Consider the following 27,718-nt stretch of genomic DNA (forward strand, 5'->3'; position numbering starts at 1 on the left):
TTTTCGGCAACAGTGTATCAAATTTAACCCTGGAAATTACTTGAAAAAAAAAATTAAATCAATCAGGATATATAAATGACAGTACTTACACTAGCAAACAATGCCGGGCAGGTACAAGTAATTATTCATAGATTTACAAGTGAAACAAAAAACAAATTGATTCAAGTTGGGATATGATACTATTGACGTTACTATTCCTTAAGTGTTCAGTAAAAAAAAAAAAAAAAAAAAAAATGTATGACAAAAGACAAGAGGAAATAAGTTTATCGGCAGAACAATGAAGACTAAAGAAAGCTGATTGGGATTGTTAGGGTGTGGCAAACAAAAGGCTCAACATAAAAGGTAGGTAAATTTAGAATTAGTTGATAAGAAGGTTACTAAGTTATGAGAACAGTTGCAGTCGAAGGCAGATTATGGCTTGGTCCAGGTTGGGAGAACTTTATAGATTCAGATATGCTCACATCAACTGATAAACACATTTTTGAGAGAAAAAACGAAGATAGTGCTTAGAGGGTACTTCCCCTAGATGTCGCACATGCACTCAGAGTTCCAGTGTGTTTTTTCTTGTTTTATTTTATTTTTATATTTGCAAGCCAGTGCACTCCCTCAGCAATTGCTCACTCACAAAGGATTACAACACAGACAACGAGAAAAGTGGAAAAAACCCGACACATAATGTTGGGGGGGGGCGGTGATGTCGTCGTCGTCGACGGCAGCCACATAGTATCATAGTGACATTATTTTTGCATTCTGTAAGAAACAGTCTTACCGAAAAAAAAAAAAAAAACATATTTCAAATCCAAACAATATTTTTGATTAAGAAATCTCACTTGTCGAACTGAAAAAGGGAGCAAAGAAGTGAGCTTTTATTTCATACGGGCTACCATCTATCGATACATGATCTACAACTTCATGTATAGAAAAAAAGAGCAGACCTAGAAGTACTAATAGTGTTTTAGAAGAACCTTGCCTTTTAATGTATGACAGATCCTGCATTTTAATTCTCAACATTGCATTAACCACTGACTCTTCTGACATTTTAGCAGCTGTATATGCCCACATAAATATTACGTGGTAATATACTTTTGCAGCAAAAATGTACAACACAGAGAGACGCTCTACTAAAATTTCATTGATAGAATTGTTAATAAATTTGACAATCCTTTCTATGCCGGACTTGTCCACCAAGTCATGAATATCCAACAGTCTTTGTTTTATCACCACTAGATGATAAACACATTTGTATACAACATGCAAAATTGCCGATAATTCTGACAAACTCCTCTCTTAGTATTGCTGGGGCGACTGAATTGCCAAACGATTCCTATGAATGCTAAAAAGCAAATGTCTTTAATTGATGCTCTTCTTTCTTCTCTTTGTTCAGATTTGCTCAAGTTGGTTTTCACAGAAGCGTGTGAACTCAAAATATTTTCTAACCAATAAAAATCGTTTCAAACCCCAAAAAGTAACACATATGTGAATATAGTAAGCCAACACAAAGTTAGAAACTCTTATAAAACAAACAGCCTTAATCTAGAGACAGAAAATTCTCAAGCTGTAGGACTCTTAGACCATTGCTTAACAACACCTCTTCATCTCCTTTGGGCCGTTGCAAAAAAAAAAAAAATAAAAATAAATAAAAAAAATGTTTAAATCAATTATTCACGTACCAGCCTACTTCATCATGCGCAGATTCTTACACAAAGAATCAAACAAACAGAAACTAACTGCTACTCACATCTATACATGCAGTAACAAGAACAAGGTAAACCAACATACATGCATATACAATGCCATGCTGTCAAATATTTACATAAGTATATTGCTTACACCCACATATTTACACTATGACATGTTGACCTATACACTACTAAGCCGTGTGACTACTAATCCAAATTTCTTCAATAAACATTTGTTTGTATAAACGACTGAAAATAGTATTTATATTCCACGACACATCCCAAAGCCAGAGTCGCACCAAAAAGAAAGTCATGCTGACTATTTAGTGGTCTGCAATCGATCTCATTCATTACATTTTTTGGAATGCAGGTGAAACCATTATGGCGGAAAAATACTGTCAACAAATGGATGAAATGCATCAGAAACTTTGACAACAACACCCAACATTAGTCAACAGAAAAGGCCCAATTCTCCTCCACAACAATGCCTGGCCGCATGTTGCTAAAGCAACCCTGCAGAAGTTGAATGAATTGAGCTACAAAAACTACCTCATCCACCATACTCTCCAGACCTCTCACTACCACTTTTGACTACCACTTTTCCAGCATCTTGATAACATTCTGCAAGAGAGATGCTTCAAAAACGCCTTCAACGACTTCATCGCTACCAGGACATAAGATTTTTATGCTACTGGCATAAATACACTTGTTTTGTGTTGGCAAGAGTATGTTGGTTCTGATGGTGCTCATTTCGATCAGTAGATCTTATTTTGTTTATTTATCTGAATTTAAAAGTTAAAAACCGCAAGAACTTGTCCACCTGAGATTATATATATTTATATATTTTCATTACACATCCATGTAATATGCTTCATTTTATTTCTTCTCTATAGGACAAGTTTTATAAACAATTTATTTATATAAATTATCAGCATGGTTCTTGGCAATATCCAAAGACACTATCGTCATCCAAAATGGCCCTATCAAAACCAAGGGACCATCCTACAGAGCCTAAAAATATGGTTTTACTGCAGAAATGTGAATTTCATTAACAATTTCATGGGCTGCAATTTTTCTTTGGTGATGATAAATGAGAGTGGATTTCCATATAGCATTCGACATCATTTGAATCTAGATTTGAATAAAGTGTCCTGTATTTTTTTTTTGGGGGGGGGGGGGGGATAAATTCAGTGTATGTATTTTTTTTGGAAAGAAGGAAAACAAGCATCACTAGTAATCAGACTAGACAGCTGTCTGTTGTTGGAATAAGTTGAAAGAGATGATATTTGGGATAAAAGAAAAAAAAAGAAAGGCTGAATGTTGCCATTACCGGCCACCATATGCAATGACGTATTTTTGATAAACAAATAATAATAAAGAAACAGAGTAGAGGAGAAAAAAAATGAATGCAGACTGTTTCTTTCGGAGGGGTGGGGGGGGGAGAAAAAGCCATTTTTTGTATTTTTAAAGAAATAGCATTAGCAGATACTTTCCCACAACATGAAAAAAAAATGTAAATAAAATAAAACAACAAACAAAAAACACTGTCCCTTTTGTTAGATATATTTGTGAATTTTGAACAAAAAAGTTTTCTAAAAAGATAAATTATAATATTTTTAGATGCACTCTCACATATCTATGAGAGTTTTTGTCAGTCCGTCATGCTTCTGTTTGAAATAGCATTTGCATTGCTAGCAGATTGAATGGACACACCTTATTTGACATGCATCCAAGCATCTTTATAAGAGGCTATGTTTGTTTGTCACATCTAAATTTGAAACAACATTTTCATAGATCTAGAATAGAGCTAAGTGCGGGTTATGCTCACATCATTGTGATTTTTGTATAAAACTAGAAGAATACCCGTTCAAATTAATTCTCTGATTAGAAATGCCCGTCTGTGGAACTGTACTTTCCAACTGATTGCAACATGGTCGTTTTCAAGTAAAATGTAAAACAAGTTCTTGTTGAGTCGTCCCTTAAACAATAAAATTCTACTCAATTTCCACCAATACTGATCATTACGCTGTTGTCTTACTAACCACCTGACCTGCATTAACACTTATCAAGGCCTGTAGGCCACTCGAGTATAAGTGGTAACTCACTTATAAAAAAAAAAAAAAAAAGAAAAAATTGCACTTCTGTTATGCAAACTAATATACACACATATCTACAATGTCATTGATTTTACATGCTGTTATGCGCAACACGACAGTTTAAATCAACATATGTACTTAATTTCTACTTACAGACAAAACACCTTTCACCTAGAACGTTCTTAGACATTCTGAACTCTTAATGTTTACCAACTCTTCATTCTTCACTGTCTTAACAAATTTGCATAAAAATTAAGGACTTTTGTAAGGATAAACTTTGTCATTCTTTCTTTATTTTATATTGCCTCTCCCTCTGCATCAATATGTGAAAACTTGGGATCTAGCCCTAGAAGTTGATGAGGATGAGGGCAACAACATGAAAAAGGTTGGTGGATGGTGATGGATTAAACTTGATTTTTGTGATCATAGCAACCACGTTTGCAAGAATTTTGTCCCTAGACTTCATGTCAATGCTAAACTTGATGAATTCCTCTGTAACCAGTGGATTTGACCTTCCAATTATTTTGTACAAGAAAATGAACTTTGTGTAACTAAAAAATAAGCCTTTGTTTGAACACTAAGCGTCTGTATGTTTTCTTCCCCACGTGTAGACACGTTTGACACATGACTGAGTGCGCAGGCTTTTTAGAGGACAAAATTTTGTCCTCTCAGTGAAGCATTAAGTGGTAGCGAGAAGCATCTCTGAAATGAAGTGGCAATAGACAAAATAAGCGATTATTTTTAAATGTTATTTATGGGGAGGCACAGAAAGAAGGGGATTTTCAATAATTAAATGCTGATTATGAACAGCTTTAGAATGATAAGCCGAACAAGAATCGTAATTGGTTCCTTTTTTTTAGAGACACAGAAGCAGCGAAATAATAATAAAAACAGCTGCAATATTTTTTTTAAATCCTAGAATGTGGAAACCAACCCACGTAAGCTGCAAACACTAACCAGTAACATGGAAATTGCAAGAGAAATTAACAAAAAAAAAACCCCAAAAAAACGATCACATTGAACCAAGAAACGTGAAACCATTAAAGTTTACTACACATCCCCTAAAAAAAAAAAAAAAAAAAAAAAATATTGTTCTGTTGGCACAACAAATAGTTATGAAGGATCAAGGTGAGTGGAATGGGATTATGCAGAGCACATTGTAGAGTATTTTTTTTCTCTTTTACCACTTAAACACCACCAATGATCACTGCCAATGAGAAATAAATGGTAAGCAGTTGTTGTCATAACACAAAGTAATTTACAATGGTTATCGAAAGAGGTGGAGAGCACTGGAAATTTGAGGCGACTTTTTGTTACTCCGATTCCAGGGAACACCACGGGTTATTGTCAGTGAGCAATTGTTGATTGCTGGTGTGAAAACTCCTAGTGAGTAAATAATAATAAAAATGTATTAGCTGCATATGATAATAATAAAATGAGAAAAACAAGGGCAGTGTTACTAGTAAGATACTTTGGACCGTTCATATATTGAACCAAAGGAGAACTGAGGCATATTGATCAAAAGACTAGGAAACTTATGACCATGCACTACACCCAAAAGATGATGCTGATCGACTATGTAAAAATAAAAGACGGACGAAGGAGACAGATGAATAAAAGTAGAAAAGACTGTAAATGACACACACACACACACACACACACACACACAAAAATAATAATTAGAAAAATACATAATGCATAATACAGAAAGAATAATTACCACAGCATTGAAAAAATGAACAGACAGAATAAAGAGGCAAGGGATAAGATAAGAAAAGAAAATGGGAAGAGAAACAGCTACACAGTTGTTTCATAAAGATGGCAAAAGATAAGACTCATAGATGCACCTGAACATGACTACAAAAAGAACATCTAAAAAGAACCTGAATCACTATTAACAGCAGCACAAAATAACGTGATTAGAACCAATCATATCAAAGCTAAGATTGGTAAGACACAAGAAAACAGCAAATGCAGATTGTGGACAAAGAGAAAAAAACGATAAAGCACATAAGTGAATGTAGCAGACGATCCTAAAAATAATATAAGAATAGACACAACCGGATGGGTAAGGCAGTACACTGGGAACTATGCATACAGCTGCATCTTGAACACTCAGACAAATGGCTCAAACATGAACTGGTAGCAGTACTTGAAAACGGAAATCATAAAATCCAACATGGTGATACAATGTACTAAGCATAAATTCATCTGACTAAGGAGATGGGATGTTATAATAATTAAGGGAAAATTCTGCCAGATCGTAGATTTCATCATCCCAGCAACCATAGAAGAAGTGAAAAAATATACACAGAACTGACCAGAGAGCTGAAAGGGATATGAAACCTAAAGAAAGTTAAAATAACACCAATAATTATAGGAGTACTAGGAAAAATTCTGAAAAAATTTGAGGGAAAAATGGGAGAAATTGAAATCAGAGAGAAGGCTGAAAAGATATAACCAATAGCAATAATGAAAATGGTGGAAATCTTAAGGGAAACCCTTGAATGCAGAAACTAATCCACACAAGCTGCAACACTAACCAACCACAGACAAAAACAAAAAAAATGTATATATATTTTAGTAATGTTGGCATTGAATGGCCTCACACTAAATAATCGAAGGGTCGAGAAGGATGGAAAGACTGAGGAGAGATCTCTAACCAGGCCTCTGCTGGATGAGTGTGAAGAGGACTGGGACAATAAAGACGCTTAGTGCAACCCAAATTTCAGTGAAGACCAATGGTGATTGCAAGCGAAAAATCAATGGTAAGCGGCTGTTGAGATGATGCAAACTCTTTTGTATAGGTTAATCCGGACAGATTGTTCCAAGGAGCACCACCGGTTATTGTCAGTGAGCAATCTGATGATCTGCTTGAGAATTTCCAATAATCTTTAAACTAAGAGACACAACATGGAATGTTGCAGTCAATGGTTGTTATCATACATTGCCTTATGGTTCTCTACTACAGACATGACACTTTCGCTTTCTTCTAGCAACTATCATTATTTTGTGGCGGACTTTATATATACATAAGATTATTCTTGTTAATTTTAATTACACGTTGCCCCCCCTCCAAATTGTCTTCTTTCATTTTATTAAAAGCCAAAATCTTTTCTAACTTCTTTGAAGTATCAAAATCCTTTTCAAATATTAAACAGCTCTTCATTTTATTTGCAAAATATTTCGTAATACATATACATTCTAGTATTTGGGGTGGAGGTAATAACAGAAGCACAGAAGATTTCATACGTTACATGTACGATTTTAGACTATATCATGAATAAGTCCCTTGAAGCCTTGGATGTTCTACATGTTATGCATATAAAAAGAAAAAATGAATTGGGGAAACAGAAAAAAATGCCTCCTCTTAAAAGATTGTATTTTCTAAACGAATAAGTAACTAATGCTTAAAATTGGATACTACTTTGATTTTTTTATTACCATGTTTTTTATTTTTTTATTGCCATTCTTTTTTTTTTTTTCATTACTATAGGTTTCGTTATTGCCATTTTTTTTTTTACCTACAGTATTTTCAATTACCATTAATTGGAATTAATTACCAAAAATTACTTTTATTTTAAGAAACATTAATAAAAGTTGGGCACTTGTGCATTACTATCACGGAAGAACTTTTTTGGTTACAGTTTGAAGAGCACGCATCAAGAGGAGACAACCAGGAGAATCGAAAATCTCAAAAATACAATAACACGAAATAAAACATCAATTATCTGGACATTTATTGAATTAAAATAAAATTAAGAAAATAAGTTTTCTTACTTAGACAAAATAAATGAATGCTGTCAAAGCGTATGACTAAATATTTGTAGTTATGCACAATCATTAATGGAATGCTTGTGCTTTTTTCTTTTACACATTTATTAAATTAAAATAAAATTAAGAAAAATCTAATAACACAAATAAGTTTCTTTAAAATTATGAATGCGTACGAGTTGCACAAAAATAATAGTCGTCAAAATGTATGATTTGTAACATTTATAAATAGTTTTGAACATGCATTATTGGATTGCGTTTGACTTTTGAGAAAAAAATTTTTTTCTTCCAAATTTTCAATTTTAATAAAGTCAAAATCCGAAAATTTTCCTAACAAATAAAATAAAAAATCATTACTGTTATTCTGAAATTGCATTGTCTCCCTCTGATGTGCACTCTTCAAACTGAAACCAAAAAAATGTACCGCCGTGGCAGTAATGCACAAGTGTTGAAAGTTGCAGTGTACACCAAAATTTAAATAACTACAAATATACGAAAATATTTTTTAAGACACACAGGCATATTAATTGCAATCATTAACTCCCCAGGGAAACGTTGAGTCTGGTTTGCTAGAAGTAAATAAAAAAAAAAATTCAAGGTGTAGTCAATGAGGTGAGAAACACACACACACACGTGAAGTTATCTCAATTTTATTAATATAGATTATTCAGAGTATGTAATCATAGGTGTGTATGTGTGTGTGAGATAGAGAGAGAGGTCGGTGGGAGATAGTGAGAGGGAGAGAGAGAGAGAGGGAGAGGTGGGTGGGTGGGTGGGTGGATGAGAGAGAGAGAGATGGGTGATAGAGTGAGTGAAATAGGTGGGTGGGAGATAGTGAGTATGAGAGAGAGAGAGGGATGAGTGGGAGAGAGCAAATAGAAAAGAAATGGGTAAAACAAAGAGTAGGAACAAGAGAGAAAATAGAAATAGGAGAGAGTAAATGTAAAAAGAATGAGTGGAAAAAGAGAATGGACATGAGAAAGAGGGGGGCTAGCGAAGGGAAAACGAATGGGTAAAAAAAAAAGGAAAGAAGAAAGAGGAGAGAGAGAGAGAGAATATCGCCTTGTGAAAAAGAAGTTTACAAGTAACCATAGATACGTCCTCTTTAAGTGATTCTTTTTAATCTCATTTACCAAACATCTCCCCCCCCCCAAAAAAAAAAAATAAAAAAATAAAAAAAAACAGAACTCATATCATTTGAAAAACAGCGAAGCGGGATTTTCATACTCAAATCTCAAAAAAGGAAAAAAAAAAAAAAAAAAGAGAGACAGTTTTCATTAGTCAAACACAACGGATTGACATTAAAGGGAAAAAACTTTTCCCAAAAATATCTTCCAAGAACCACTCATCAGAGGAGCATCGCCAGGATCCACTTTACACGAGAACATCAAAATGGGATAAATACCAGGCGCCATCTAAAGTATCATCTTGGATAGATGAAAAAGGATACAAAAAGATATAATTGCATGAAATCTTTATAATGCATGTAAAAATATTCAAAAGAATAATAGGAAACCCTACAATAACAGAAATTTAGATTAATCTATTTCCACACTTGTAAACTTCAACAAGCCAATTTCAAATATTATAGCAAACATATGATGTTTATAGCTTAAAAAATTTTTACAAAAAGAAAATTAAAAAAAAAAAATTACATATTTGTACACCATGTTTTTATAGGTTTCTTGTGATGATCATTGTATTCTGTTTATTTGAATCAAATTATAAAGTTAATTCATGTTTATTATTATTAATAATAATAACTTAGGAAATATAATATACTTTTCCATTAAATCATTCATAAATTTATAATTAAGTCCATTATGTAATTAATAAAACCACAAAGCCTTGACTTTTAATTTCTTAAAATTAATGACTGATAAAATTTTGAATTGTCAAATATTTAAAATTAGTTAAATACTACATTAATTTTATCAAATTATATTTAAGCCTAAATTAAACTCTTACATACATAATGTATTCATGCATAAATTAAAAGTAGTTAAATGCTTAATTAATTTAACTACATTAAACTACATACTATATAGTGTACGCCAATACAAAAATGTCTGAATTAAAAAGTAGTTAAATACTAACAATCTAATTAACCAATTTAAACCTAAATAAAATTTTTTAATAACTGATCTAATCAAACATAAATAATCTAATCTAATGTACTAATTCGTTAATTAAAAGTAGTAAAATACTAAATTAATCGGCGTAAATTAATACACTAATGCACAAATTAAATATAGGTAAATATAACATTAAACTAATTAATCAAATAAAACTACTTGATTTAAATTAGTTAAATACTAAATCAAACTAAGTACAAAAAAATAAATTTAACACCCTAATATAATTGAATGTATTGATGCGTGATGTAATAGTTAAATACTAAGTTAAATATGTAAGCAACATATTAAAGCATGATGGAGTTAAATACTAAAACGAATTCATTAAATAAAAAGTATATGATATACAGTGTAAGCTAACATAAAAATGTGTGAATTAAAGGTAATTAAATACTAAATTAATCTAATTAAATTAAATCCAAATTAAACTCTCTGATAGTATATCCTTTAGTCCACACATTCTATGAATGGTGTTTCTGAAAAAGACGGGAATTGCCGTTTTCTGGGTCTATCCTTATCGTCGCTAGTTTTTAACATTGAAATAATATATATTAGCTCCTTACATCAACTGGCTTCATGCTTTATCTACAGCGATTTCCATAAAATAAAACATTGATGGTACTAATACGTAAATTAAAATATTAAATTTAATTGAGCTACTTGATATTTGGAAAACCTTCAGCTTAAAAGAAATTTAATAACATTTTTAGTTTCTATTATTTAATTTTTTTTTTCTATTTGAAGATTTATTTTTTAATATTTTAAATTATATTCAAATAACTCTGGGATATTGTTGTTTTGGAAATCACTATACCATGGATTATCCAGAATTCACGGATATTTGTTGTTTTTTCCCCCCAAACAGCAATTTTTATATTTTACACTTTTTTGCTGAAAACTACCCTTTGAAAAACGACAGCATCAGCAGCAGTTGGATTGAAGTAATTTTCCAAGGATTTAATTCAATGTATTAGTTGAAGAATCTATCTAGACAGGATAAGAAGCGATAACTAAAATCTTAAAAATTACATTCTCTAGATTTTCTTTATATAACTTCACAAAAGTTTAAAAAAAAAAAAGAAAAAAAAAGATTTTTTTCTAAGAAAGAAAAGAAAACTTCTTTTACACATTCCTACTTTATGTTCACTGACCTTTCCGCCAAACCATACTAACTTTTTACCTACTGCCCTATCTTCATACATTATTCCTAACATTATTTAATTTGGAATTCTCTCCAGTTCATGATCTCAAAATTCTACGGAACGTCTGATTCCACAAAGGAAATTCCTTTCTTAGAATGTGACTGTCATGGGATGCTTAAATATTATCAGAGCAATCACCGTCCGGATATTGTTCGCCTGTCATGGACTAATATCAATTTGGCGACTCTACGATGTCACCAGAGACCACAGGTTTTGGTATTTGGCTACAACTTTATTCGGACTCGGTGTGGAAATGGCCATTGCAGTTTTCAAAAAACATGGCAAAGAATGGAAATGGTAAGAATTTAAAAATTTTTTTGCTGAATCGTCTTTTGGCAATTTCCAAATTTTGATGGTACATTTTTGTCTAGTTCTAAATATTCATATAGAATCATAGAATTATGTCATTAATTCCATTTTCCATGTATAAATTACTAGCGGGGGGGGGTGCGGAAAATATGCTTAAATATGATATTATAATTTGCTCAGATTTCGTATATATTATTATTAGAGTCGTGATTTCAAAAGTAAAAAAAACAAAAAAGTATTTGGGTGCCATCAGCTTGAATCGAAACCGAAAGCAAAACTGTAGCATTCAAAGCTGGTAACGTTACCACTGTACCAAAGTGACACGCGTATGAACTGATTAAAAATAAACTAAGATTAATGTACAAAATGTATAACGATTTTTTTTCGATTTTGACCCATTTTTTTGACCCCTTAAAAACTATTTAACCGGTTAAAGACCCATAAAAGAAAGGTCCATAAAAATCCAATCAAATGAAGCTCCTAGTGCCGCTCTGCGACTTTTAGTTTCGGGAGAGATAGAGTTTGAAAATATGAAGACAGACAGACAGACATAGAGCCTTTTATATATTAGTTTATGATTTCTGATGACCTAATGAAAAAAAAAATGCCACCGTTGATATTTCGTTATAGAGTTGAGTATTTCCTTTCAAATTCATTTCAAGCAGTGGGATAATTCTGAGGTGGTTGTCTGACTTGCTATTTACTTTCTTGTTTCCCCTTAAAGTTAAAATGACACATTTTTATTTGCTAAATTTATATGATGGGATGACATTACACACACATACATATATATATGAAATACACTATTTGTTGCTATTAATCTATTCCTTGACGTCTTGATTTTGTTAAAACAATATATATATATATATATATATATATATATATATATATATATATATGAGAGAGAGAGTTATAAAAATATGTATGGCAATTAAGCTAAACAAAATTTTCCATGTCTCATCCCCATAAGATTTGGCACAATGAGTCTGGGCAAGGATGAAACACAGACGATTCAAATATATTTTCATAACTTAGCTCTACTCACATATTGAGCACTGTTAAAGTAAATACTGAAAATCGATGCATAAAATATATCTCCTCATAAAATTTTATGTGAATACATGAAATAATAATAATAATAATAATAATAATAATAAACTAGCAGGACTTTCCCACAGGGGACTCATTCATATGTAATATATTGATGTTGGCTTTGTTAAGTGTAAATGGAGATGCTCTGATATTATTGTAGCTTTTTGTTAAAACTGCAAAAGTATTTATCTAAGCTAGCACGAACCCTGTCATAAAGTACACTTAAATATGATATTTTAATTCTTGCAGATTTCATAAATATTACAATAGAGTTAATGTTCTATCGATTTTTATATATTATAAAGTTGCGATTTCAGAAATAAAAAAAATATATCCATATGACTTGGGTGCAACAGCTTGAATTGAAACCGAAATAAAAACTTATGAAAAAAAATACAACTTAAGTTCCTTCAGCCATAATCACAACCGAAACAAAAACTTATGAGAAATTCCTGGTAAAATTATTTATGACAAGAAATGGAAGTACATAATTAAATGACCCGGATGCAGCATGACACAAAATAACACACACACTATCATATTAATATATAGATACTTCTAATACCTACCGCTTAATTGTTCATTAGGAACAGTCACTCATTATGTTCATCCAAAAAGGTTTGTTTATTGATAAGTAATAATTGTTTCAGTCGGTAAACTAGAAGAATACTATCATAATTGATTCTCCAAACAGAATAGTTTTACATCATTTTATATTTCCTTAAAACGATTAGGATCAAGACATAATAAAATATATATAATATATTGAACCTTATGACTTAAGAAATTGAAATTCAAGGAATCTTGTCTAATTGATGTCTCACAACTGTTAATCAAATTTAATGAAAATCTGGAATATTTGCATTTTTAAATGTTGTTCCCATATTATGTCCCCCAAACATTAAAAATACTCATAAGAAACTGAAATTTGTGGAATATTTATTAATTAATGTCTAATCCTTAATTTTAAAATTTCACAAAAAAATCGGAATTTTTACTAAGGATTTTACCCGTTTTCTGCCTCTGTTGCACAAATCTAAATCCAACTAAATATAACCTATATTTGAACCGCTTATGCATAGCAATTAAGTTCTAAAATTCATAATGAGCGTTTAGTTAGTTTAGGTGTTAATCGTATGCATAAAAATATATAAACCCATACACCTACCTATCTTGATATAAACAGAGATATACAAATTAATACACATTAGTCTTTATTATAGAGTTGATGATTGTAAAATGGACACTTACTTTGCAACTGGTATAATTGAAATCTAATTTGTCTGTAAAATTGTGAATAGGCACCATGTGCTTTTATTAAGCCAAGATCATCCTACACATTGCTGGGTTTTTTTTTATAGACATCACCACTTAACAAGGCCAAGAGGCCACTCGAGGATAAGAGTTAAAGAGCGTACAGTAGAAATTGGACAATATAGTAACCGTTAGCAATGGATATTCGGTAAATTTGTTAACTTATATGGAACGGCTCATCAAAAATTTGTTTACGTTAGATTTGAAGACAACCATATTGTAGTCAGCTGGAAAGCAGGAAAACGGAAGACAATTCCATAGCCATGCAGTTCTAAGAAAGAAGCTTTGCTCATGGAATCTACGCTTAGGTTTAGGCACAGATAAAGAGTGGGGGGAAACTAGTGATAGAGTTTTCTGCTATACGGGTGTTTCTTGCTAAAGTTTGGCGAAGGGGGAACCATAGAATGGAGCTCAGCCGAGCACCTGCCATGAAAATAACGATAAAGCAGAAACAAACACGCAACATCTCTTCTGTGAGATAGAGGTTGCAGGGAAGAGAAAAGGACATACCCCACACGGCTATGAAGTCTATTTTGAACTCTATCAAGGCAGGATAAGTCCTTTCTAGCAGCTCCTGCCCAGATGTGGCAACAGTATTCCATCCTTGGACGTATCTGGCTCTTTATAGATAGAGAATTGCATCAGTAGTGAGATATCTACTGGATCGATAGAAGGCTCCCACCATTTTTCCAGCGACCTTGGCAACGATTTTAATGTAGGTGTTCCATTTAAGATCAGGAGTAAAGGTCAAGCCCAGAAACTTGTCAAAACATGAGGCCTCCCCAAGACGAGAGCCATTCATCTCAACGGATGCCAGATGGGGATCAGAGCGTTGATGATGTAAAGATAAAAGCTTGGTTTTAGATGTATTAAAAGTAACCGGCCACCTCTTTCCCCATTGTACCACTTGCTCAAGGTCAGAGGAAAGAGAATCAGAGAGAACTTGGTCATTTACGGTCTTAGATGTGCTATCATAGATAGTAGTGAAATCAGCATAGATGTTCATGAATGATGTAAGAATGTGACTTGGAAGATCATTAATATAGATCAGGAAGAGAGTTGGGCCCAGGATGGACCTTGAGGGACTCCAGCATTAATACTAAGAGCTTCTGATTTCTGCCCATCAACCACTACTCTTATGAACCTATCAGAGAGAAATGATTTAATAATTAAGACATTTCCAGCTATACCTGTGGCTGGAGATCTTGTGAAGTAAACCTTAATGCCATACTCTATCAAAGGCTTTTGATATGTCAAGAGCAATTGCCCTAGAAAGGAAACCTCCGTTGAGAGATTCGCTAATCCTATAACTGTAAGCACATCTGTTGTAGATCTAGCAGAATGGAAACCATATTGTGTGTCACTAGGAAGGTTCTTTTTCTAAGATGGTTGATTACTTGTCTATTACACAGATTCCAGCAACTTACTCATGACACACAGGAGACTTATTGGCCTGTACTGAGAGGGGGATGAGCGATCACCTGAATTCTTAAATACAGGGCATACTGATGAAATTTTCCAGTGTGATGGGAAGCAATTCACCTTAAGACAACGTTTAAACTGTTTTGTAAGGATGGGCGCTAGTTCTGGTTGAAGTCTTTTGAGTACTATAATTGGAATACCGTCAGGGCCGGTTGCTTTACTGGAATCAAGGTTTTGGATTAGCTTGGCAACATCATGTACAGATATTTGTACATCACATAGCATGTTTTCTGATACAGGAGGAAATATTGGAGGTTGGCAGCCTGGTCGCAAAGGTTAGAATTAGCTGCAAAGTTCTTGGCAAAGAGTTTGGATTTGATGCTGACGAGATTATCTCAGGTCCATTTATGAGAGTTGGGATAGTGCACACGCTTCTGTTCAGGATTCTGTTTGCTATTTGCCAAAACTGGTGGGAACCAAGCCGCTGCTCAGCTTCTTTGGACTTGACGGACTGAGCATACAGCTCTCTTGCGTTCTTTATTACTTTTTTACAGTGGTTGCTGGCAGTTCTGAAAGCGGCTTTAGTCTCAGTACATCTATTACGTTGGAAGCAATGGAAAAAGTGATTTCTATGCACAATGGCAGCAGCACATTCTAGAGAGAACCACGGCTGGCTGTTAGGTTCTTGGTGGAATTTTTTCGAGGGTATGAAACGGTCTATACCTACAATTAACCATTCTGTCTATAGAGGACACATCCTTTTTAAACATGGAATGCAGAGGTAGATCTGATATAAATGTACGGAAGCTATCCCAGTCAGCCATAGAGTATCGATATACTGTACGATGGAGAGGTACATCTGGGGACTTATTTACATTTCATTTTTATCTTAACTGATACAACTGAGTGGTCGGAAGATCCAAGTGGAGACAGAACAGAAGCTAAACACAGTTCAGGGCAAGTTGTGAGAAAGAGGTCTAAGAGACTTGCATACTAGCTGTTAGTATCGGGAACACAGGTGGGTTCGTGAACAATCTGAGTGAGGTCATAAGCAATGGAGAAATCATGATAGAACCTCCCCTCATCATCGGTCTTGTTTGAGTGAGTTAACCATTCCACATTGTGAACATTGAAGTCTTCACAGACATGAATATTAGCTGAAGGATAAGCAGATAGGACGTGGTCAATTTTTTCAGATATGCTTTTAAAGATAGTAACTCTACTGTTGTGGGGGCGATAGAGAGCAAATATAAATGCAGTAGTTTGAGCTAGTGCAACCCGGAAGCACATATAGGGTAAGTTAGGATCTTCTCTGGATATTTCCCTACCACATGGAAAGCCATCTTTTATATAGCCACATATTCCATGCCCATGGCGATCTTGGGAGTCAGATTTGGAAGTTAAATTAGAGTATCCTTTAATTACGAACTCATCTAGGGAAATGGTCTGTTAATGCCAGTTTCACTTAGAAATAATATGTCTGGTTTAGTCTCCTGTAATTGGGTTTCAACTCCTGGGAGGTTAGAATGTAGACCCCTGATGTTAGAGAGGGAGACCTGGTAGTGGGGGTCTACGTTAGAAGTTGGAGATCCGGGTTTAATTGTGTGTGTTTTTATTGTTTTGAGCTAAGGTTTATCCTTGATCCAGTCAGCACTGCAATGAAGAATGCTCACACCAAGCAAAACCAGAAGTCCAGTTTATAAACAAACTAGCAGGCCACCCGGTGTTGCTCAGTCATAAAATGTTTAAATATGATATTTTAATTTATGCAGATTTTGTATTTATTATTATACAGCCAATTCTCTATTTGTTATCAAATTGTACCCAATATATAGCAGTGATTTCAAAAGTAAAATAGAAAAAATGTGAGTTGGTGCCATCAGCTAGAATCAAACCAAAACATTTAGCACTCCAGTGTTAGTCACTACCATTTGAGCTATCGTCAGATGGATAAGAAATAAATAAGTAAAAAGAATCAATTTTCACGTATAAATGTATATATATATATATATATATTTGTGTATGCGTACAAGAACATTAAGTCGATTTACACCGGTGAAGTTCCAATTTAAAAATTTTTTTTACCCATTAGCAGCTATTTTTACCGGCTAAAGACTCATAAAAAAGCGGTCCACAAAAAATGCAATCATTTGCACCGCTCTGTTATCTTACATTTCAAAACAGATATAATTTGAAAAAAAAAAAAAAAAAAAAAAAATGGAGACAAACAGACAAACACACACATACAGATATACTGAGTTTTATAAATAAGACATTTATTATTTTTTGGAGTTTACAAATGATAACTGTTTACTTAGGGGAATGAAAGACGTGCAGCATTAAATTTTTGCTTGGCCAGATCAAGACACAAGTCCCATTAATAAAGTCTCTTGGGATTCGTAGCTCTTCCCAAAGGTCAACTCGCTTTCAAATGTTCAACTCTCACACTTCTTCCTCCTCCTCTTCTGAGGGTGGTGGTGGCTATAATCACCTCTCAATCTATTCTTCTGGAATCTCTTCACCCTTGTACTTATTTTCCAAACAAAGAGAACATCTTTTTGGGTGGTCTTGCTGGTCAGAGATATTTTCAATTCTCTGCACCCTCCTCTCATTCTGACCAAGCATATATCGCTGTAACGTCTGCCACTGACATGCACTAGAAAAACGTGTTTACAAAATAATCAGAAACATCATTGTACATTTTGAAATAAAGTTAGTATTTATTTTACAAATTTTTACAACGAAGTAGAGAAGTGAACAGTAAAGAGGGAGAGAATAGTGGTTGGTGCACCAGCCCCAAAGTGTCAACAATGTTCTATACATGGGCAAAAAATTTAATCGACAAAAAACGATACTTCATGCAAATGGTTTTTCCCCACTCTCTGAAAATGCAACCTTTTAGATAGCAGTACTCTTATCAAAGAATCAAAAGGATCCTCCACACATCGCCATAAAAAAGAAAAGAAAAATTAGAAAAAAACAAACAAAAAAATACAAAAACAAATAAAAAATAAGCAAAACAAAACGATAGAGTTGGATTAATAGGCAGAATTATGGGTGCACATTCAAATTTTTTTAATACTGGAAATTTTTTTTTTTTTGAGAATAAATATGTAATTTGGAGTAAAAAGTATTTTTTTATAAATCTTCTTCATTAATACTTTCATTTGCTAATTATTATTGTATTGCAGTTAAAGAAACAAGAAAAATGGACGATGAAAATAAAAATTGAATACATTACAATATATATATTTTACAAGAAAATTTGGTGATAAAAATTGAATCAATTACAATATTTATTAATCCATAAAAAATTCCAAGAGTTTTAATAATATCCTAAACCCACTAAATCGTAATTTGTTCAATTTTTATTATATATCCCAATTCAGGAATGAAAAGTTTACCAAACAAAAGCAAATGTAAACTTAAATCTATAATATAAATCTCACCTGTATGTATGTATGTTTGCCTAAAACTTTCGACAGAGGCGACGAATTTTCAGAAGGTCGGTATCATTTTGAAGCTCGATGTTTCGGGCGACAAATATTGAAAAATTGGCCCAAAACATTAATTCCTTCACCCTAAACTCGGCAGTTTTCTACAAGGAAGGGTCGATTTTTTTTTTTGTGAGCCATTTTTGCAAGTCATCGTATCGGTTGGATTGACTTTGCCTAATTTTAATGTTCTGAACTTCTGGTCGCATCATGGAGATATCCGCTAAGACATCAGATTTTCTTTCACTTTCTTTTCCACCTTCGCGTCACGGGTTCGAGCCTGCCTACTACCACTTTTTTTTTTTTTTTTTTGCTTAACACACACCTAAAAACACCCGGGCAACGTCGGGTACCCAGGCTAGTCTATAATATAAATCTCGCCTATCTGTTTAAATGTATGTATGTATGTATGTATGTCTCGCAAAAACTTTCGACAGAGACAACGGATCCTAACAAGATAGGTATCATTTTGAAGCTCAACGTCTTGGACGTCAAATATCGAAAAATTAGCCAAAATCATTCATTCCTTCATCCTTAACTCAGCCGTTTTGTACAAGGAGGGGCCGATTTTTTTCGCCGACATATTAACAAGTCATCGTCACAGTTTGGTTGACTTCGGTTAATTTCAACACTTTTTGACTTCCGGTCACGTCATGGAGACATCAGCTAAGGTCAGATTTTCTTTCACTTTCTTTTCTGCCTTCGTGGCACAGGTTTGAGCCTACTACCACTTTTTTTTTTTTTTGCTCAACACACACCTCCAAACATCCGGGCAACGCCAGGAACCCAGGCTAGTCTAGTATAAATATTAATATAGTAATCCCAACCAAATACAAAAGCTCAATACAACCACAATAGGAATTAGAGCTTATCATAAAGAATATATCAGAACTTTTAGGTGTATCAGAATCGGTATCTGAAAAATTGTACTTATTTTCCAATGCCAAATACGATTCTTTTTAATTGTCTTTTTTTTAATTTGATTTTGTTAAAAGCAAAACCTTCCATTGCTAGTAATAATGATAAAATAATAAATATTTATTGATTTTAAACTAATATCAAAACTAAAATCTAAAGGTCATCCCCCTGCAAATGTATTTGTTTACGCTTGAGAAAATATCTCCACATTTATGTGCTTTTACGATAATTGGGGAAAACTAACTACTTTATATTAATAGTTAAATATTTAGAACTTTCTAAAGAATCAGCACCGACATCTGTAATCGTATCAGAATAAGGAAGTCTTCTTCCTTCTATTGCCTTCCTTATATTTGAGTTCCTTTGCATGGAGTTTACACATCCTTAAAAATTCGAACATATGTCTGCTATTGAAAGATTGTCTCAACATCTTTTGTATTCATCAAAGCCTTTATTGCTTTTCAGCCTCTCAAAGAATCCCTTTTGTTTAGACATTTATCTACCAAGAGGTGCTGGACTGAAGAAGTAAATTAAAGATGGTCTCTTACAATGTGATTTTATTATTTGTATTGAACTAAGTAGCATAGTATTACTATACGAGTGCTAATTAATACTAATTAACTTATCTTATTGGGGTCATTTCTATATCTTCTATATAAATAAAATGAACTCATTTTTTCTCGTCTGATTTTGACCTTAATAGGATTAAAAATCAAGATATTTCATGCAAATATAATATGCACAAACGGCAGAACAATATCTGAGGTGTGTTATAGGCTTATTTCTCAAATTCCTTGATAATCTTAGATTTCTATACTTTTTCTGCTGAGAAGTCACGGCCAAAATCGGTTAAGATCAATGGAAGTGGTAAAATATTTTCTCTCTTATACATTCCTCCTCCCCCTGCCACCACTTAACACCGTTTGGGGATCGTTCACAAGGAACAGTTGAGAAGAGAACACCGGTTTGGCTTCGTAGTTCTTTCATGTGAAGTTATTTAAAATCACTAAACTAAGCTGCAGTGCTCTGTGGCGTAGTGGTTAGCGTGCTGGACAATTCGCATTATATTTTCACGTTCGCGCCGACCTACCGTAGTCGTTTTTTTTTGTTTTTTTTTTTTTTTCCTAAACAACTGGAATGGACTTTTCTTGGTGGCCGAACTGTTAACGTTGCAGATGTTTTTATTTTTTTCACTTTATTTTCCTACTTTTACTCATGACTCCGGGTTTGATCCTTCCTACTTACCTACCATAACATTTTTTAAAACTCCCCCCCCCGTCCCGGAAACAAACACTCGGGCAACGCCGGGTACCCCCGCTAGTTTAAAATATAAGAAACTATTTTCATAAAAATATTAATAAACTTTGTACCCACCAAGCAAATAGTGTAAGAAATTCTGAAGAAGTAAGCAAGCTTTTTATTGGACGGTTTCTCCGCCCACAGATTTGTTTTAACCAATCAAATTGCATGTTATAAGTGGCTGCCGAGAATGTTCTTTGGCGCCAATATTCCTTACAGATCAGATTCCAGAGAGATGTCGAGGTGAACACACATGGAATTCTGACTCTAATCCTAAAAGACGCAGGGCAGAACAGACTGGATTCTCACTCGTATCAAAGCTACGAAATTACTTGTTGCTTCTAGACGTTTTAAATGCTCAAATGTGGAGCGGAACTTTATTATTGCATTTACCAATGCCCTTAAGTAGGGTGAATTTTTATTTGCACGTTTTTGCTTCTATTTGATGTCTATCAAGACGAATTTAAGGTCTATTGTTTGGCCTGCAATTAGACAGTATTCTACAAAGACTCCTCGTGTGTGCCATCTTGCATCATTCTTCAAGGAAGACCTGACTACACCGACCTGCACATACTTCGTCAGCAGGAATTTTACCCAGCCTCTATTGAAGACATACAATTTTCCCTTCAGGAACGTAACGAGCCAAAAATGGCAGATAGCTGAAGATGACACATCTTTTGCAAACATGGACCTTTTTTTACTTTAATAAAATTTACGTTGAACTCCTAAGGTGAGCTTGTTGTAATTTCTGTATGGTTTTCTTCCATTCTGCCAAGGGCAAAAACCTTGTTAGAGAAATCTCACAATAGCAAACAGAATCCTGAACAGAAATGTGTGTTCCATCCCAACTATCATCAATGGACCTGAGGTAATCTCGTCAGCATCAGACAAAGCCAAACTCTTTGCCAAGAACATTGCAGCTAATTCTACTCTTTGTGACCAAGGCCACAAACCCCCAATATTTCCTCCTGTATCAGAAAACATGCTATGTGATATACAAATATCTGTACATGATGTTGCCAATCTAATTAAAAACTTTGATTCCAGGAAAGCAACCAGCTTTGATGGTATTCCAATTATAGTACTCAAAAGACTTCAACCAGAACTAGCGCCCATCCTTATAAAACTGTTTAAACGTTGTCTTAAGGAGAATTGATTCCCATCACTCTGGAAAATCTCATCAGTATGCCCTGTATTTAAGAATTCAGATGATCGCTCATCTCCCTCTCAGTATAGGCCAATAAGTCTCCTGTGCGTCATAAGTAAGTTGCTGGAATCTGTTAAATAGAGAAGTAATTAATCATCTCAGCAAAAATAACCTTAGTGCCTACAGTTATATCTCATAGGATTTGTGAATTTCTCGACGGAGACTACCTTTCTAGGGCAATTGCTCTTGACATATCAAAAGCCTTTGATAGAGCATGGCATAAAGGCTTACTTCACAAGATCTCCAGCTACGGTATAGCAGGAAATGTCTTCTCAATTATTAAATCATTTCTCTCTGATAGGTTCATAAGAGTAGTGGTTGATGAGAAGAAATCAGAATCTCACAGTATTAATGCTGAAGTCCCTCAGGGGTCCATCGTGTGCCCAACTCTCTTCCTGATCTACATTAATGATCTTCCGAATCACATCCTTACATCATTCGTAGACATTTATGCTGAGGACACTATATATGGTAACACATCGAAGACTGCAAGTTCTCTCTGATTCTCTCTCCTCTGATCTTGAGCAAGTGGTACAATGGGGAAAGATGTGGCCGGTTACTTTTAATGCGTCTAAAACCAAGTTTTTATCTTTATATCATCAACGCTCTGATCCCCATCTGGCAGTAATTGAAATGAATGGCTCTCGTCTTGGGGAGGCCTCATGTTTTGACAAGCTTCTGGGCTTGACCTTTACTCCTGATCTTAAATTGAACACATACATTAAATCTGTTGCCAAGGCCGCTGGAAAAATGGTGGGATCCTTCTATCGATCCAGTAGATATCTCACTGCTGATGCAATCCTCTATCTATATAAGAGCCAGGTACGTCCAAGGATGGAGTACTGTTGCCACATCTAAGCAGGAACTGCTAGAAAGGACTTATCCTGTCTTGATAGAGTTCAAAATAGACTTCATTGCCTTCCCTGCAACCCCTTTCTCATAGAAGAGATGTTGCGAGTTTGTCTCTGCTTTATCGTTATTTTCATGGCAGGTGCTTGGCTGAGCTCCATTCTATGGTCCCCCCTCGCCAAACTTTCACAAGAAACACCCGTCTAGCAGAAAACACTATCACTAGTTTCCTCCAATCTTTATCTTTGCCTAAACTTAAGCGTAGATTCCATGAGGAAGCTTCTTTATTAGAACTGCACGCCTATGGAATTGTCTTCCGTTTTTCTGCTTTCCAGCTGACTACAATATGGTTGTCTTCAGGTCTAACGTAAACAAATTTTTGATGAGCCATTCGATATAAGTTAACAATTTTACCGAATTTCCATTACTAACAATTAGTATATTTTCCAATTTCTACTGTACACTCTTTAACCCTTATCCTCGAGTGGCCTCTTGGCCTTGATAAATGGTGATGTCTACGTAAAAAAAAAAAAAATAAATAAATAAAATAAATAAAATAAATAAAAATAAAATGTTATAGGTTTTTTGTCCCAAAAAAAATAATTTTTTTGCGCCGATCCAGAAAAAATATCAGCTTCATGAAAACATTTGTTAATTTAATATATTTCTCATTTCGCGGAATATCCACGGGTTCTGCTAATTTTAAAAACACCGAAATCCGGATATTGTAAGATTTCGTAACTATCTAACAATGCATTTCAAAATTTACTTGAATAGAAAAAAAAAAAGAAAAAAGAAAAAAATCAGTTAGAGTTATCCCTCTTGATCATACTCTGAAGAGTTACTTCCCTTGCACTTGTAGGTTGTGATTATCTAGACAATCTACGAGTGCAAGGGAAGTAATTTACACACTGTTAAAAATGTGAAAATGCTTTGCTAATGCTCTAGGTGTATCAGAATTTTTGTAGGAAGTTTTGACACCCCTAACACGAAACTGCGAATAAAATAGAAAAAACTCGTAATTTCTCTTTTAAAAGTGGGTTGTTTATTTTCTTTATGGATTATACTTCCAAAATAAATTGTTAAAGTTGTTTTAAAAGTAATAGAAATATATATTTTTTATTTTTTAAAAAACAGTAATGAAATTAATTGAATTTTACGAGCTCAGTATTTTTCAATTTTTAAACTTTAAAAATCTATCAAAATTTCTCTATTGATTCAATTTTTACAATATTTTCAGGGTCAATGTGAAATTTTATGCCAATAAACTGAATATAATATTTTAGGCAGACTTTTTAAATTCACCCCCCCCCCATTTTCAAGTGTCTATTAAAAAGAAGTAAATTAATTTACTCACCAAAGTTTTATATATCACAAATTGAAGTTAAAAGATCAATAAATAATATATTCAAATTTAAAACAAAACAAAAAAAAGTACTGTTTTTTTAGAAAGAAATCTGTCTCAGACATGCGGAAACGATAGAAACATCAACGTGTGACAGACCAGTTTCCCTGGGTAAAGACTTATCAAAGAAATGTACCATTCTCTTTGTACCCTATATCTTGGAAACCTTTATAAAACATCATCAATCCTAAAGTATCGTCATACTTAATTATAACCCATGTTTTCTTTTCCACAACCATTCTTTTTAAGCACTCTTGTTCTCTCTCTAATGTCGGAGGTGCCTCAAAAAGGGGACCGACCGAAATGGTGAACCTTTTCCAAACGCCGTTAAAATTTATGGTAACCGCCATAAAACTTTTCATCATGTAGTTTTAGGAATTGTGGACTAGGTCGACTGACTTCCTGAATTTCTAGGTCAAACAAATTATAGAGAATTCCTTGAGCAATGTAAACTAAATATGTCTTATTTTAATATTATCTGGGAACTTTTTTGTGAATGGATACTGAAAATCCAACATGTATCCATTGTCTAACTCCTAAACAGAGTGTCAAAAAAGAAATCTCAAATCTAATAGGTTTGGCACTATTTACCAAGCTCCAACCTCTGTCCCATCGCCACAATATTTAGAATTCACCAGTTTTCTGCTTCCCTAATTGTACTAACCCGCAAAATTTTAAATGTAATGTGGACATGTCACTGCTCAACTCTCTGCAGTCGTTTGTTACACATGATCCCAAACAGTAGCCTCTTACACTTCAAGTGGTAATATGCTTTGATTTGGTAAAAAGAATAACAGAAAAAAAACGGCAATAAAGGGGTCACATTGAGATAGAAAACCGTCTTGAGATCCCATCCAAATTGCAACCAGATGCAATATCTGATATAACGCTGTCAATTGTATGAAAACCATATAAAACTAAGCAAAATACATTCACCCAGCTAAAATCCCACTGTCAAAAAAAGAACCCACTTCATTTGGAATCTTGCACATAGGTGAAGCATGTCTCTTTTTGGTTCACCGACTTAGTCGGATTAGGATCACCCTCGTCTGTTCATTCCCAAAATTCTCAATAACTACTCATTACATTTTTCTGAAATTTTTCATGAAGTTACAACTAGCTAAAGGAGGAAATGTAACATTCTCAGATTTTTGATAAAAATTTTGGTTGCATCACAAGATGGTCAAAATGGCCACAAATCGCACTTTTCAGGACATAGAATATTTTCTGACTATTAAATTTTGCTGAAAATTATCTAAATGCAAAACCAAATGGATATACATCTGAAAACGTAATATTTGACCCTGGAAAAATTCTGGGGCTTTAACCCCAAGGTGTTTCAGGGGGTGAAAAACACACCTTTTAGAGCTAATTTTTATTTTTCTTCTAAAATTCAAGGCATCAGTAGGGGGGCCATATAGTTTTTGGCTTGTTTTGTGTGTGCATTTCTAAATTAGAAGAACTCATTCTCTTATTGCTTAGAATAATTTAGGGGGAATAACTTTAATTTGATTAAAGGGAAATAACTCACAAATATACCGAGCCGGCACCTTTCTGCAAATAGTACCCACACACGTTAAAGTTACGATCTTAAATTGTAAATGAGGGGAGATAACTTTGTTATAATCTAGCAAATATGGAATTCATTATATTTGTTTTTTTTTTTTAAATTTATTTCTATTTTTTACTCCATTAATTATACAGATAAAAGTCGACAGCGAATCAATTTATTTGATTGCATTCTTTCTTTAGGGTATAAAGTAGAGTATAAATAATGTGACTATCACGATAGACACAGCCAGTATACATGTCAGCCATTGTCAGGGAAATGACATTTCCGTTCATGCAATTATGCAATCTATCACATTTGATTACTCGGCCTTCTTTCTCTATTTCACTAGTTATTTGCAATTATTGTTTTTATGCACATTATTGTCGCCACCTTTTTGTCTGGATGAATGTAATCAATTAATACTCTTGTTGATCTCCTCGTGACTATTAAATACATTCTTGTCTGATGTTGTCATTGTTAACCATTGTGTAGCAATAGAAACGAAAGCAAACACTTACCAGCTTCAAAGTATATTAGATATTTCGCATGTCGGACAACCGTCAGATTTTATACTTGCTATTATGTTAGTATGTTCACTACGTTAACGAATATATTATACTTAAGTTTGTTTGCATTCACACGACCAGCTGTCTAGAAAGCTCAAAATTATTCTTGAAATTCATCACTCTATAATAAAGAGAAATGTGTAATATGTCTCTTTATCATTAACCTTTCTTTCAAATAACATTAGCATGCTGAAAAGACACGACTAAGGGATAGTGTTAGCACGGTTAATCAGAATTAAGAATCGAAAAAAATCGAAAATTTTAGCCTAATTTCCGATTCCAACAATGATTCTTTCCATTTTCTTTTGTTTAAAACTCAATTTCCTATTGCTGGTACTAATAAGACAATGATGAATATAAATATTTATTATGTTTAAACTATCAGTAAAAATACAATTTTTACATCTTAAGAATATGAAAAATATGGCCCAGTAAAACAAGTGACTGAATAGGAAGTTTGCCGAATTAAGAATAAAATTTTTAAAATTATAAAACACTGTGGACCGTTCGTGCTTGTAGTTTGTCTATCAAAAACATTGCTGTCATGGAAACTAGCTTGTAATCAATAAAATTCACACTCCTTTCAACAGTTCAACCATATTAAGTACAAATAAACTTTAATTTTGCTTAACTTGTAGACAATCATGAAACTATGTTTTGTTATGCTTTGGTTTCAATTTCGATTCTAGCTGGTGCCACTGAAATTATTATTTCTTTTTTTTACTTTTGTAATTATGATTATATATAGGGTACAATATAATATGAAATAGTTGACTCTATAATGATAAATACAAAATCGTCGTAAAATAAAATATCATATTTAAGTGTATTTTATGACCGGGAAACGCCAAGCGCCCCTGCTAATTATATATATATAAAAATAAAGAAATAACATTCAACAGTAAAAGCATACGAAATAAGTTTTCAGACTTTTTTTTCGAATGGGCACTTATTGATAGTACACACATGAAACTCTAGTCCCCTTCGAAGTAATCTCCTTCGGCTGCAACACACTTGTTATACCGTTCCAACAACTTCTGGAAGGTCCCATGGAAGTCCTCTTGTGTGAGCTTGTGCTTACAGTTATATCTCATAGGATTAGCGAACCTCTCGACAGAGGCAACCTTTCTAGGGCAATTGCTCTTGACATATCAAAGGCCTTTGATAGGGTATGGCATAAAGGTTTACTTCACAAGATCTCCAGCTATGATATTGCTGGAAATGTCTTCTCAATTATTAAATCATTTCTCTCTGATAGGTTCATAAGAGTAGTAGTTGATGGCCGAAAATCAGAAGCTCACAGTATAAATGCTGGAGTCCCTCAGGGGTCGATCCTGGGCCCAACTCTTTTCCTGATCTACATTAATGATCTTCTAAATCACATCCTTACATCATTCGTAGACAT

At 33.7% G+C, this 27,718-nt stretch overlaps 2 protein-coding genes across 2 annotated transcripts in view; one reads left to right on the forward strand and one right to left on the reverse strand.

Annotated features, from left to right (window-relative positions):
* LOC145291908 (calmodulin-binding transcription activator 2-like) overlaps positions 1-27,718 on the reverse strand; it is a 2,646,613-nt gene that overhangs the window by 8,392 nt on the left and 2,610,503 nt on the right. The window lies entirely within an intron of this gene.
* The window catches only part of LOC145291876 (transmembrane protein 26-like), a 30,468-nt gene continuing 12,340 nt past the window's right edge, over positions 9,591-27,718 (forward strand). The window contains exon 1 of the mRNA XM_080137725.1: positions 9,591-11,183. Coding sequence (XP_079993851.1) covers positions 10,993-11,183 — 191 coding nt within the window. The 5' untranslated portion in view covers positions 9,591-10,992. The remainder of the gene's footprint in view (positions 11,184-27,718) is intronic.

This window comes from Euprymna scolopes, chromosome 2 (genome assembly GCF_053919585.1).
Source record: "Euprymna scolopes isolate OS-2025 chromosome 2, ASM5391958v1, whole genome shotgun sequence".
Taxonomy (NCBI): Eukaryota; Metazoa; Mollusca; class Cephalopoda; order Sepiida; family Sepiolidae; genus Euprymna; species Euprymna scolopes.